The sequence below is a fragment of the Rhipicephalus sanguineus genome, chromosome 3, assembly GCF_013339695.2.
Source record: "Rhipicephalus sanguineus isolate Rsan-2018 chromosome 3, BIME_Rsan_1.4, whole genome shotgun sequence".
Taxonomy (NCBI): domain Eukaryota; kingdom Metazoa; phylum Arthropoda; class Arachnida; order Ixodida; family Ixodidae; genus Rhipicephalus; species Rhipicephalus sanguineus.
The window spans coordinates 3,271,610-3,285,325 of record NC_051178.1 but is presented as its reverse complement, the minus strand read 5'-3'; the positions used below and the strand labels follow the sequence as shown (position 1 = coordinate 3,285,325).

At 50.4% G+C, this 13,716-nt stretch overlaps 1 protein-coding gene across 1 annotated transcript in view; it reads left to right on the top strand.

Moving 5' to 3' along the window:
- LOC119386412 (GATOR complex protein MIOS) overlaps window positions 1–13,716 on the top strand; it is a 727,447-nt gene that overhangs the window by 691,277 nt on the left and 22,454 nt on the right. Inside the window, exon 26 of the mRNA XM_037653722.2 lies at window positions 10,124–10,229. Within this exon, the coding sequence (XP_037509650.1) occupies window positions 10,124–10,229 (106 nt within the window). The remainder of the gene's footprint in view (window positions 1–10,123; window positions 10,230–13,716) is intronic.

Sequence of the window (13,716 nt, the reverse complement as noted above, 5' to 3'; positions counted from 1 at the left end):
CGACCTAACACCTGCGTAAAGGAGGATAGTGGGAGAGAGAGTAGGCGCATGCGCAGTGGAGCGCGGAAGCCACCGGATCAAGCTCGCTCATAAGGTGCTTGGCATCTTAAACAGGTTCGATAACAGGAGAAGAATTGGACATGGCAGAGTTTGTGCAGATAAAGCAGGAGCATAATACATTACAAAATGCAGTGACACGAATAAATGACAAGATTAAACTGTACAGCACGGACATCTTCTAAGACAATCAAGGCGTCCTAAATGTACAAGGGAGGCTTCAGTGTAGTGGTTGAAGCTTTGACGAAAAGCATCCCATTGTTTTGCCAAAAGAGAGTCGCTTGTCAGAACTCTTAGTACTTCATGTGCATCAAGTTACCATGCACGTTGGCGTTGCATCAACATCGACACATTTAAGGACGAAGTTTTGGATTGTTCTGGATTGTTTGGGCTGACAGATGGTAAAATACGTTATAAAGAAATGCATCACATGTAGGAAATTTAATTCCCGACCAGTGACACAAGAAACGGCACCACTCCCACCTGACAGGATAATGAAGACGAGGCCGTTCGAAATAGTTGGTATAGACTTCGCTGGACCGCTGAATCCTCGAGAGAAGAAAGGTAGCAAAAATATGAAGTTCTATGTTGTGATATTTACGTGTGGCAGTAACAAGAGCAGTACAACTGGAATTGGCCAAGAGGGTGTCATCGGAAACGTTTATACAAGCATTCCGAAGAAGCTAGAAGAGGATTGTGTTCAGCAATTTATAGTGAAAATGGAAGAAAATCCGAGAAAGAGATAAACAAGATATTAAACATGGAAGACGAAAGGGTGCAACAGTAAACCAGCAACCTGCAAGTAGAATAGAAGTGCATTGCGGAGTGAGCTCCACGGTGGGGAGGATTTTACGAGACTCCTCAGAAGCTTAAAGACGTCAATGACAAAAGCTATAGGAGCTCAACTTCTGGATGAAGAAAACTACGGACTGTGGTTGTTGAGGCAGAAGGAGTGATTAACGACCGGCCTCTTAACGAGTCACAACCCACAACACTGGTGGATATTATAGGAAGCAAGCAAGAAGACAGGAAACCTGGTCACTACGGTTTGCTGAATTACTGGAGTAAAAAAAAGGGGCAATGATAGCATGGTGGATCGGATGGAAACAAGAATATTTCAGGGAGCTAACGTGTGCTAGCAAAAAAACGGTTGGTCGCACAGCTATACAAGAAGGAGATGTGCTTCTGTTTGGAGAAGCGCGTAAAAGGACGCAGTGGAAACTCTGCAAGGTTGAAAAGATTTTCCCAGGCAAGGATGTACTAGTGAGGGTATGCTTGCTTCGGATATCTGAAGGAAGACTGGTCAAGAGACCGATTCAGTTGTCGTATTCGCTCGAAGGCTGCTTCGGTTGAATCGCCGGCGGGAAGATGTAGAAAACAGATTGAAGATGGAGACGAAGAAGAAGAGGTGGCCAGTGCCACGCTCTGTTTATTTTATGTTTCTCGTTCTGACAACAATAAACCGAACATGTATCGATTCTGCGATCTCTCTGTTCCTTCTGAATCAGCATGGTCCCCTCAGTCGTATAAGTGGGGTTCCACTCTATTTACAACTGCGTTGGCATGCAGCACTGCCCAAGACAAACAGCTCTGCCAACCTCTTCTGTTCTTCATAAACATGAACGAAGTGTATCCTTTCGAGATTGTTACTGTTACATAGCGTCAATGTTGTGGGCTTACGAGGTGCCTCGATCAGATTAGCATGTAATGGGTAGGTTATGGTCCAACGTAGCATTGGCAAAAGGGTACGTCGTTGGGATACTTGGTGTTGCATAGTTTGAAGTGAACAGCTGCGTGCAAAACAAGGACGAAAATAGAACAAGCAACAACACCAGTGCTCACTAACAGCGTTTTTCTTTATTGCACGATGGCAATATATAGAAAGAAAAACAACCTGCCCCGCATGCGCGACACCTGACGGACGCATCTTTTTTTGTCGTGATTAATACTTTTCTCATCGCAAGGCTAAGGAGCACCTTCAAGGTACGTGAATTCTCTTTTTCTTAGTGATATAGACACCATGCTGGCACATGAAGAGCCTTTTTGTGAATAGCGAAACAAAGGAGCAATTTGGCTCTTCACTGTGCAGCTTGCGGGTGCTCACCAGATTTTCGCGCATGTAGCGTTTTTAGCGTGCGTCTGATTGAGGAAGCATTCACAAAAAAGGTTCTTCATGTGTCAGCATGGAATCGCTAAGAAAAAGAGAAATCCTGCACCTCAAGGTGCTCCTGAGGCTTGCAATGAGCACGGTTTTAATTGCGGCTAAAAAGATGCTTCCATCATCATTGTTTAGATTTGATCATGCATGTGGCTGTTCTTGTTTCTATATACCATAGTTACTCGAATCTAAGCTGCTGTTTTTTCAAAGGAAGTCACAGTTTCGCCGCAACGGCGAAGCAATGATTGCGATAGCAATATATTGGAATGTAACGCGAAGAACGGAAAGCAGCTCGAAATTGCCAGCGCCTCGCTCGAGCCCAAAGGACGCACGAAAAGAACGCACACGGGACGAGCGCGAACCATTATGCGTCACAGCTCGACACTGGAAGCGCACTGCTCAAACATAAAGCCGGACGCACGATACGAACGAACAGGTACACCCAGGACGAGCGCGAACTAACTGTCCCAGTCGTTACTTATTTCTGTTTGAACAGCGCGCCCCTTTCGCAAACGCGGCCGCTGCAGCGTCGAAGCGACCTTCGTACGCTATGTGACTTCAGCGCGACATCGCGGGGAAAGCACAAGACATACAACCCCCCGCTCCCCCTCTCCCCCCCCCCCCCGCGTGTCGCCCCCTTCTTTCCTCGAGATAAGCGCACGAAGGCGACCACGCCCGGCGTTCGCCGTCGTGCAACGGCGTTCGCAGGAACGGGGCGACGATCTTTAAAGCGCGCCACGCGTGGACATCGTGCCATCTATGTGGTAACTCAGAAAGCATGCTGATGTAAGTGGTGTATATAAATAGCTCGCCGTTAACAGACTGAAAGGCGGTGCTCATCGTGGCCTGACCGTCTAACGCCGCGCGCTGGAAAGCGGGAGGTCGCCCGTTCGATTCCCCGCGTCGGAATGTATTTCTGAATTATTTTTCTTTGTGGCTTTCATATATATATATATATATATATATTGTCACGTGGTCGTGACGTCGACGAAGTCAGCAGTCAGCGTTTGCAGGATGAAACTGTTTATTTGGCCGAACTTGTGGCCGGAAAATGAGAACTCGAACTACAGCAATACACGCTGTACAAAGATAGCGGCGAACAGGGCGTCGTCCGTCGATCAACTGACAAGCGGTGAAGCGCGTCGGCATTTAAACATGTGTCGTCGAATATTCCAGCGTTATCGCTGGCTGTCCTGCAAATTCTAGAATAAGTTCGGGTGTGCGCGTCTTGCGCGCAATCTTAACAAAACGATCTACAATGATCGCGAAGGTTCTCGAGCAATGAGGCGCGGTTCGCGCTGAGCGTTACCGACAGTCTTTGTGGCCGAAAACCGAATACAGGAAAAGTGATAAAAGAAACGCACGTGGCAATGCCCCCCTCTGAAAAAGCATCGTCCCGATGCTTTAAACAGAACAGGCCAATGCATGCAACAATAAATAACAAGAATAAAGCAACAAAGTAATATAAACAATAAGCACAAGAAAGAAAGCACAATAATAAAGCAAAATGACAGTCCTCAGATTCGCTAACGTGCGTAATATGGTTTGAGGCGCACGACATGGACGACTTCAGGTCGTGCACGGCGCCGCTGAGCGTTCGTAATGCCGTCAGGGACAACCTCGTAGTCGAGTGCGCCGAGGCGTCGAAGTACCCTGTACGGTCCGAAGTATCGTCGAAGAAGCTTCTCACTGAGTCCCCGTCGGCGTATTGGCGTCCATACCCATACGCGGTCACCGGGTTGGTATTCCATGTGGCGTCGTCGAAGGTTGTAGCGGCGGCTGTCAGTCGTCTGCTGGTTCTTGATCCGTAGGCGGGCGAGCTGTCGTGCTTCTTCGGCGCGCTGTAAGTAAGCGGCGGCGTCGAGATTGTCTTCGTCGGTGACGTTGGGTAGCATGGCGTCGAGCGTCGTCGCCGGGCTTCTTCCGTAGACCAACTTGTACGGCGTCATCTGCGTCGTTTCTTGGACGGCCGTGTTGTAAGCGAAGGTCACGTACGGAAGGACGGCGTCCCACGTCTTGTGCTCAACGTCGACGTACATGGCCAGCATGTCGGCGATGGTCTTATTTAGACGCTCTGTGAGGCCATTGGTCTGTGGGTGGTAGGCGGTGGTGCGGCGGTGGCTCGTCTCGCTGTATTTGAAGATCGCCTGAGTTAGGTCCGCAGTAAAGGCGGTACCTCTGTCTGTTATGGGGACCTCTGGGGCGCCATGACGCAAGACGATGTGCTCCACGAAGAACTTGGCTACCTCGGCGGCACTGCCTTTGGGCAAGGCCTTTGTCTCGGCGTAACGGGTGAGGTAGTCAGTTGCTACGACGATCCACTTGTTGCCGGAAGTCGACGTCGGGAACGGCCCCAGTAGGTCCATCCCGATTTGCTGGAACGGCCGGTGAGGTGGTTCGATTGGCTGCAGAAGTCCCGCTGGCCTAGTCGGCGGTGTCTTCCGTCGCCGGCAATCTCGGCAAGTCTTAACGTAGTGGGCAACGTCGGCAGGAAGGCGTGACCAGTAGTATTTTTCCTGTATCCTCGCGAGCGTGCGGGAAAAGCCGAGGTGGCCAGCCGTCGGGTCGTCGTGCAGGGCCTGCAGAACCTCTGGTCGCAGTGCCGAAGGAACAACGATGAGGTAGTCGGCCCGGGCCGGAGAGAAGTTCTTTACGAGGACGTCGTTTTTCAAGAGAAATGACGCCAATCCCCGCCTGAATACTTTTGGAACAACGGCGGTCCTGCCCTTGAGGTATTCCACAAGGCCCCTGAGTTCCGGGTCGGCTTGCTGTCGTTCAGCGAAGTCGTCGGCACTTATGGTTCGCAAGAAGCAGTCATCATCGTGGTCGTCCTGCGGCGGTGCGTCGACGGGGGCACGAGACAAGCAGTCGGCGTCGGAGTGTTTTCTTCCGGACTTGTAAACGACGGTAATGTCGAATTCTTGAAGTCTTAGGCTCCACCGCGCGAGGCGACCTGAAGGGTCCTTCAAGTTGGCTAGCCAACACAAGGCGTGGTGGTCGCTCACAACTTTGAAGGGTCGGCCGTAGATGTAGGGGCGAAACTTCGATGTAGCCCAGGTGATGGCCAGGCACTCCTTTTCTGTTGTGGAATAGTTGATTTCTGCCTTTGATAGCGACCGGCTAGCATAACTGATGACCCTTTCCAATCCGTCGGTCTTCTGCACAAGGACAGCGCCGAGTCCTACGCTGCTTGCGTCGGTGTGGATTTCCGTATCGGCGTGCTCGTCGAAATGCACAAGTATCGGAGGCGTCTGCAGGCGTCGTTTCAATTCTTGAAATGCCTGAACTTGCGACGTTTCCCACCTGAATTCGACGTCGGCCTTCGTGAGTTGCGTCAGTGGCTCGGCGATCCGTGAAAATTCCTTGACGAAACGTCTGTAATAGGCGCACAAACCGAGAAAACGGCGTACGGCCTTCTTGTCGGTGGGCGTCGGGAAGTCAGCGATGGCAGCTGTTTTACGCGGGTGCGGGCGAACACCATCCTTGCTGATCACATGACCCAAGAACAAGAGCTCCTCGTACGCGAAGCGGCACTTTTCAGGCTTCAAAGTGAGTCCGGAGGTCTTGATTGCTTGAAGTACAGCTTCAAGGCGCCGAAGGTGTTCGTCGAAGTTTGAGGAAAACACAACGACGTCGTCCAAGTACACGAGACATGTCTGCCACTTCAAGCCGGCCAGTACTGTATCCATAACCCGTTGAAAAGTCGCAGGTGCCGAGCAAAACCAAGAGGCATGACCTTGAACTCAAACAGGCCGTCTGGCGTTATAAAGGCAGTCTTTTCTCGGTCTCTCTCGTCGACTTCTATTTGCCAGTAACCGGTCTTGAGGTCCATCGACGAAACGTACTTTGCGTTGTGTAATCGATCCAGGGTGTCGTCTATCCGGGGAAGGGGATACACGTCCTTCTTCGTGACTTTGTTCAGGCGACGATAATCGACGCAAAAACGGAGAGTCCCATCCTTCTTCTTCACTAGCACCACGGGGGATGCCCACGGACTCTTCGACGGCTGGATGATGTCGTCGCGTAGCATTTCGTCCACCTGTTTCTTCACGGCCTCGCGTTCCCGTGTCGAAACCCGGTAGGGACTCTGACGGAGTGGTCGAGCATTTTCTTCTGTTATAATGCGGTGCTTAGTAAGGGGCGTTTGTCGGACCCGCGATGACGACGAAAAACAGTCCTTGTTTTTCTGCAGAAGGCATCGAAGCTGTTGCTGTTGGCGAGCGGGAAGACTTGGGTTTACGTCGAAGGGTGGCTCAGGTGTTGGGGTAGTCGTTGTAGCTTCGTCATGATCTGAAAAGGCAAACGCATCGCTGACGGCCAAGATTTCTTCGATGTATGCAATCGTCGTGCCCCTGCTCAGGTGTCTGTATTCTTGGCTGAAGTTCGTTAGCATCACGCTTCCTTTTCCTTCATGCAACCGAGCAATGCCCCTTGCAACGCAAATGTCGCGGTCTAGTAGTAAACGCTGATCGCTCTCGATGACACCTTCGATGTCTTCAGCTTTTTCGGTGCTGACGGGAACTTTGATGCTGGAGCGAGGCGGGATGGTAACTTGATCCTCGGGCACGTTCAGGGCATGGTGACATGGATTCGTATCCGGCGGTGTCGTTTTGTCCGACGATAGGGTTATCGACTTGGTTCTTAAGTCAATGACGGCGCCATGATGGTTTAAGAAATCCATGCCAAGTATGACGTCCCTGGAGCAGTGTTGCAAGATTACGAAACTCGCAGGATACGTGCGATTATTGATTGTAACTCTTGCTGTGCAGACTCCAGACGGCGTTATTAGATGGCCTCCAGCGGTACGGATTTCGGGGCCTTCCCAAGCAGTCTTAACTTTCTTCAACTTCGTGGCGAAAGGCCCACTGATGACGCAATAGTCGACTCCAGTGTCGACGAGAGCGGTGACGTTGTGGCCGTCAATGAGAACGTCGAGGTCGCTAGTTCGTCGTCTTGCGTTGCAATTGGGTCGCGGCGTCGGGTCACGGCTGCGTCGGTTTGTTTCGCTGCTTCGACGTGGCGTCGTCAGTTCTTCCTCAGGCCGTGAAGTTTTGACGTCAGGGCTTCGTTCGTCTTGCGGCGTGTTCTTTAGATTTCGTTGCGGCGTCGTCGTCGGCGGCGGAGGATCTTCGGTAGTTCGTCGTCCAGCAACCGCACCTCCATCGGTTGCTGCCCTTAGTTTTCCGGATACGGGCTAGGTGACCGGCCCCGGTTTGGGCCAGTGTACTGCCGGCGGTGCGGATACATGTAGCGGCCGGGCGACGGCGAGCGGGAAGGTCGTCGTTCTTGCCAGTGTGTTCCGGTGAGGTAGTCGTCGATGTCCCGAGGCCGTTCGCCTGGCTGCGGGCGCGGCGCGTTGACGGCGGATCCTCGAAGCCCCATCTGTCGGTACTGGCAGCGGCGGTATGTGTGGCCGGCTTCCCCGCAATGATAGCAGAGCGGTCGGTTGTCAGGGGCACGCCAAACGTCGGTCTTTCGAGGGGCGCATGGTTGTCCTGTCGGCGGGCGGTATGGCGTCGGTGGTGGTGGCGGCGGTGCCTGACGTCGGAACTGCTGCGGCGGCGCGGCGTCTTGACGCGGGCGCGGAGGGGCGGCGTTGCGTCGGGCTGCAGCAGCATAGCTCATGGCTTGCGGCTGAGGCAGTGGCGGTTCAAGGTTGCCCAGGGACTGCTGGATTTCTGATCGAACGACATCTGCGATCAAGTCCACTTGAGGCTGCGCCGAAGGTAAGAGCTTGCGAAGCTCCTCGCGCACGATCGCTCAGATCGTTTCACGCAGGTCGTCGGAGCCGAGGGCATGAACAGCTGGGCTGTCTTGAATCAATCGGCGATTATATTGGCGGTTACGCATTTCCAGCGTCTTCTCAATCGTGGTTGCCTCTGAGACAAATTCTTGGACCGTCGAGGGTGGGTTCCGTATCAGCCCAGCGAAGAGCTCTTGCCTTACCCCTCGCATGAGGAAGCGGACTTTCTTGTCCTCGGGCATGGCAGCGTCAGCGTGGCGAAACAGTCGGGTCATTTCCTCTGCGAAGATGGCCACGCTTTCTTTTGGTAGTTGCACCCGTGTCTCCAGCAAGGCTGCGGCCCTTTCTTTTCTGACGACGCTTGCAAACGTCTGCAGGAAAGCGCTCCGAAAGGCGTCCCAAGTTCGAAGAGTGGACTCCCGGTTCTCGAACCAGGTCGTTGCTGCGTCTTCAAGGTAAAAGTAAACGTGCCGCAGCTTGTCCTCGGAGTCCCAGTTGTTAAATTTTGAGACCCTTTCGAAAGTCTCGAGCCACGTGACCGGGTCTTCGAATGACGACCCGCGGAAGGTTGGCGGCTCCTTGGGCTGCCGGAGTAGGATCGGCACAGGCTGCACGGGGTCGGTCATCGTCGCTGCGGTGGGTGTTGGGACCTTGGGCTGCCTGGTTTGTTCGGGAAGGAGCCCGTGCTCTGGCTGCAGTCCCTTCTGCCTGCGGCTTGTTCGACGATCCGGGTATTTTTTGCTGTCGTCCTCCTCGCGGCTTGGGCTTGGGTCAGCGCTTCGCGGGGGCGTCCGGATCATGGAAGAAGCAGCACCTCCACCAGATGTCACGTGGTCGTGACGTCGACGAAGACAGCAGTCAGCGTTTGCAGGATGAAATTGTTTATTTGGCCGAACTTGTGGCCGGAAAATGACAACTCGAACTACAGCAATACACGCTGTACAAAGATAGCGGCGAACAGGGCGTCGTCCGTCGATCAACTGACAAGCGGTGAAGCGCGTCGGCATTTAAACATGTGCCGTCGAATATTCCAGCGTTATCGCTGGCTGTCCTGCAAATTCTAGAATAAGCTCGAGTGTGCGCGTCTTGCGCGCAATCTTAACAAAACGATCTACAATGATCGCGAAGGTTCTCGAGCAATGAGGCGCGGTTCGCGCTGAGCGTTACCGACAGTCTTTGTGGCCGAAAACCGAATACAGGAAAAGTGATAAAGAAACGCACGTGGCAATATATAGACATATACGGTGGCAAAAAGCAGCCGAGACTGTCCATATAATCGCTATCGCAATAAAAAAAACGATGTGCAAGAGTGGGGGGGGGGGGGGGGTGACGGCTTATATTCGAGTACCGCGACTAAGTTTTTTTTTTCTGGCCTTGCGAATTTCGGGGGTAGGCCTACAAACGAGGGTGGCCTAGATTCGAGTAAATGCGGTATTGCCTTGGTGCAATAAAGAAAAACGTTGTTAGTCAGCGCTGGTTTTGTCGTTTGTTTTCCCTTGGTCTTTTGTTTACGCAGTGTTGTTCACTTCAAACAAAGCACTAGCACTCACGTTACAGCACAGACGGTCAAAATGAAGTGCAAGCGGCATTCGTTGGCAGGAATGAGCATCACTAGCTTGCTGAGTCATAGCCGCGCATGTGTAATATCTATTTACATCATTGTCCAGTGGATAGCCAACACTGCAACCTCAAGTGTTGTTAGACAAACACCCCCACCACAACTGTTGACACATTTACTGCTGTGTGATTGCTGGCTCAGGGTCGTTGCAGCATGTTTTTCAGCATTTGTCTGCTGCATTAAAATTGTCAAGTACAACAAACGGGTTGTCATTCTCCTGTTTAACCTACGCAAAGTGTGCTATAAGTTTTCAGTGTCTGTTTCTGCTGTTCCTGGATTGATATACACTGTGAATCGTATGGCGCGTACCTTCCATACCACAGGCTTTGGTGGGCCAGTATGCGCCACACCTGCCAGGGGGAAAGGGTTTCCTGATGTACAGAACAGGCACGCCATATTAGCCATGCCATGACCTGTCAACCATGTTCGTCCTGCACTCAAGTGCTCTAGTGAGAGAGGCAACCACGCGAGCACCAAGGGATATGACAGGCCAGAAAGAGAGAAAAGAAGTCATCAAAAGTGCCTTTGAAACATTTTCTCTATGCAGAGCAAGGGGAAGAGAATGGGAAGTTGGCCGAGTTTTCTACCTGGTTCACCTGGTGCCAGAGCTGCCGCCATGGAGGACATGCTGTGCATCTCATCGACTGGTTCCGGTGACACACACTTGTTATGAAATCATCGTGCACACAAGCTCTTGAAGGGCTTGCTCTAATTTTATTCTATAATGAATCATCAGAAGTGTTTGTGCTGATAGCAGTGCGTTTCAAAAGCATCTTTTGGAAATGTAATTTTTCAGGCTGAGCTGTCTCCAAAACTAATGGTAGTCTCTGGAGTAGCAACTCTGAGAAGTGAAAGTGATGCTGGTAGCCTGTCTCAAAAACTGTTCAAGTATAATGGTTACAGAAACCACGCTCATCTCAGCCCTCTCAGCTACTTTTGGTAGTGAAAAACATGTTGCAAAGACTGTTCGTTGCTTCACAGAGCTTTCTCACGCTCTCGTTGCTTTGTTTTCCTAAAATTTAATGTCTGAAACTTCATTTCTGTGACATGTTTTGAGTTTTTGAATTTCCGCTACGAAATGTGTTTAGTAGGGATGTGCGAGTATTCGAAATTTCGAATATTTATCGAATAGTGTTTGCTATTCGATTCGATTCGCACTGGAATTTTACTATTCGAACTTCTCAAAAACAAATACAGTCAACGTCCTATTGAAAGTGACCCCTTCAGATTCTCAATATGCTTCGCCTCATTACACTCTCGTATTGCGGCAAAGCTGCCTTTTAAGCTCCGCTACGGTCGCAAATGTATTAACTCAAGAAAACGCTGGTTCCAACATGGAGATGAAAGATGTGGCAGAGGTGGGGGCTCAATTAATGCCGTTTTGGACCTGAAATTTTGGCAGGAAGTCCGAGAAATCGGAAGCCGAAGCTTTTTAGCATCCATAATTTCAGATGTTCTTCTATATCGACGTCTAGAAGGCAGATTTGGAACTCCGGACTTGAAGGGAGCGCACCCTTGTCCGCCACATCAGTTGGGCTTCCACAGAAGTCGAAGGAGGAGGAGAGGCTGAGCAAATGGCATCTTTGCCTATCACGTGTAAAGTGTTGTTGGCAACACTTGGTTGCACCAAATCATGTACATAAATACAATTCGGCCTCTACATTGCCTCATTCTTGATAAGACAACTATGAAACACCACCCCGCCAGCACTTCATCAACCTAGCGAAAAGAAACACTTTCATGTTGCTATCTTATAAGAATATGCTTAGGAATCATTTCTAACTTTTTTGCTGCAATTTCGCTTCGAAGTATTCAAAAATATTCTAGAAATATTCGAAAAATGTTCAATTCGATTCGCACTCAACTTCAATATTCGAATCCGCCTCGCACCCAAAATTTTGCTATTTGCACAGCTCTAGTGTTTAGAAAAGCCTAGGATTGATGATCAGCCTTTGTCAGCCAGCGGGAACTGTCGCGCAGTCAAGTAACTGGAAATTGTGTGGCACACATCGACATCCAGCATATGTCATAGCCCACCATTCTCATCCGGCCAATGGACCAAGCAAGCCAATCATCAGTTACGAAACCGTGCTTTTGCACACAGCAACGGATAATCGCAATGCTCAGCATCATCACAATGCACATGACAACGTTTATAGATACTTTTTCAGTTCCGTATCTCCTCGCGGCGCGCGTAGGAAAGAGGCGGCCTGTCGCCGCACCCGCCACCACAGCGCTGCAGTCGCGCTTTGCGCTAGGAGAGCGAGGGTCGTCTGCTAGCACGAAGGGCATCTTCGCATGAGCTATTGCACACGGCCGAATGAGAATTGCGCGAACACTGTACTTGGTCTTTACTCTTCTTACTTAACATTAATTGGACATTTACTTCAATTTGTGCGCGTTATATTGCTCACAAACTTGAAAAGACCTGTACAGACACGCTTCGCAGGCGTCAGTTTTGGGCAATGACAACGTGCTCGCTTCGCTCTGCGCTTTTCCATGTCCGTTTCGTTAAGACTACACTAGTTTGGCTATTGAGCATGCTCCAAAAATACGAATTTCAAACGTAGAAAACTAAGGGTTACATAACATCTCTCAAACACGGGGAAATTTACAACATTTTGTAGTACGAATCAAACATTGCTCTATCAACATACTCGAATTATTCGCCGAAAATTTTTCGCGGTTGGCAAGCGTGTCCCGGATTTCGTGAGAACTGACGGACACACATCATTTCAGTAATTCTAGTGCGTTCATTAACACGAAAAAATGTGGTCTAGCCAAGAGCACACCATGTTCTGTGCGTAATAATTTTTCAACTTCGCGTTATGTGACGTTTTCGAAAGCCTTGCATTGTACGAAATGATTATGCGCATTTGTATTGTTTCAAAACGACAAGCAATATGCATTTTGGTCAATTAATTCGAACATGGTGGCATCGCAAAAAAATATTTCATTGTGAAAGCAAACCGAGATCCTTGGTATGCAAAATGAACGTGGAAATTTTTTGCACGCGTGGATACTGCACAGCATTGTTGGCAGGCAGTAGCATAACCAGGCATTATATTCGGGGAGGGGGGGGGGGGGCAGGCCCGTAGCCAGGGGGGGGGGCCCTAGGGCCCCCCCGCCTCAAATATTTTGAAGTATGTGTTTTTACCAAAAATAAATAATGAAAATAGGTGGTGTTCTCAAATAGTCAAGGTTTTCAGCAAGTACCCCCCAGCCCCGAAAAAAAAATTCCAGGCTACGGACTTGGGGGCGGGGGGGGGGGGGGTCAATCACATTTTTTGTGTGTTCGTGCGTGTGTTTGTATGAGTGCGTGGATATATACACATGCAAAATCGAAAAATATCGGACGAGGAAGTTTGACCCCACCCCCTTCCTGGCTACGCTTGTGTTGGCAGGTTTGCTGCCAGCTAATTGTTAAAGCTTGCTTTCTTGCGCTCTCTCTATGCCCTAATGGTACTGCTGTTTTCCAAGCAGTAAATAAAAGTGAAGCCAACAGTGTTTGTGCCTCTCGTTATAAGAGCATTCAGCACACAACAAAACAGGTCACCAAAAAATGTGTCCTTGCTAGCATGCTTGATAGCACGCTCTACCGTACGTGCTTACGTGCAAGCAGTTTCTCTGAAAGGCTACCACTGACACATTCGCGCACAGTGACCAGCATGGACTCAAGCGGCAGGGAATCCCGCCTACCAAGGGCATCGTATTTGCAGACCTCGCAACGCGTTGTTTTCTTCAATTTGAAAGCCACGTAGCCTGCCAGGTAACAAAAGGCCGTTGCTTCTGGTAATGGTGCAGAGTACCCACGGTCGTCAGAAGCACCTAAGAGGTCACGGAATGGCATGGACATAAGCTGTTGGCACACTTTCTCTTTCATCGCATGTTTCTGGACGAGGACTTCACGATGCTTTTTTTTTTTTTGCACAGATGCTTTCAAATGCACTAAGCAAGGTACAAGTGGCTAAACTTGGTCGCTATGGTATATGGTCTTCTATGTTTTTCTCCGCGGTTTATCGGCGTGAAATAGCTCGCACCCAGCTTTCAAGATGCTGCGGATCGGGCGGCGGCGCAAAAAAGTGCCGCTTTTCTACCCGCTGGCACAGCCGGGCACGAAACAAGTTGGCATCGCAAAGC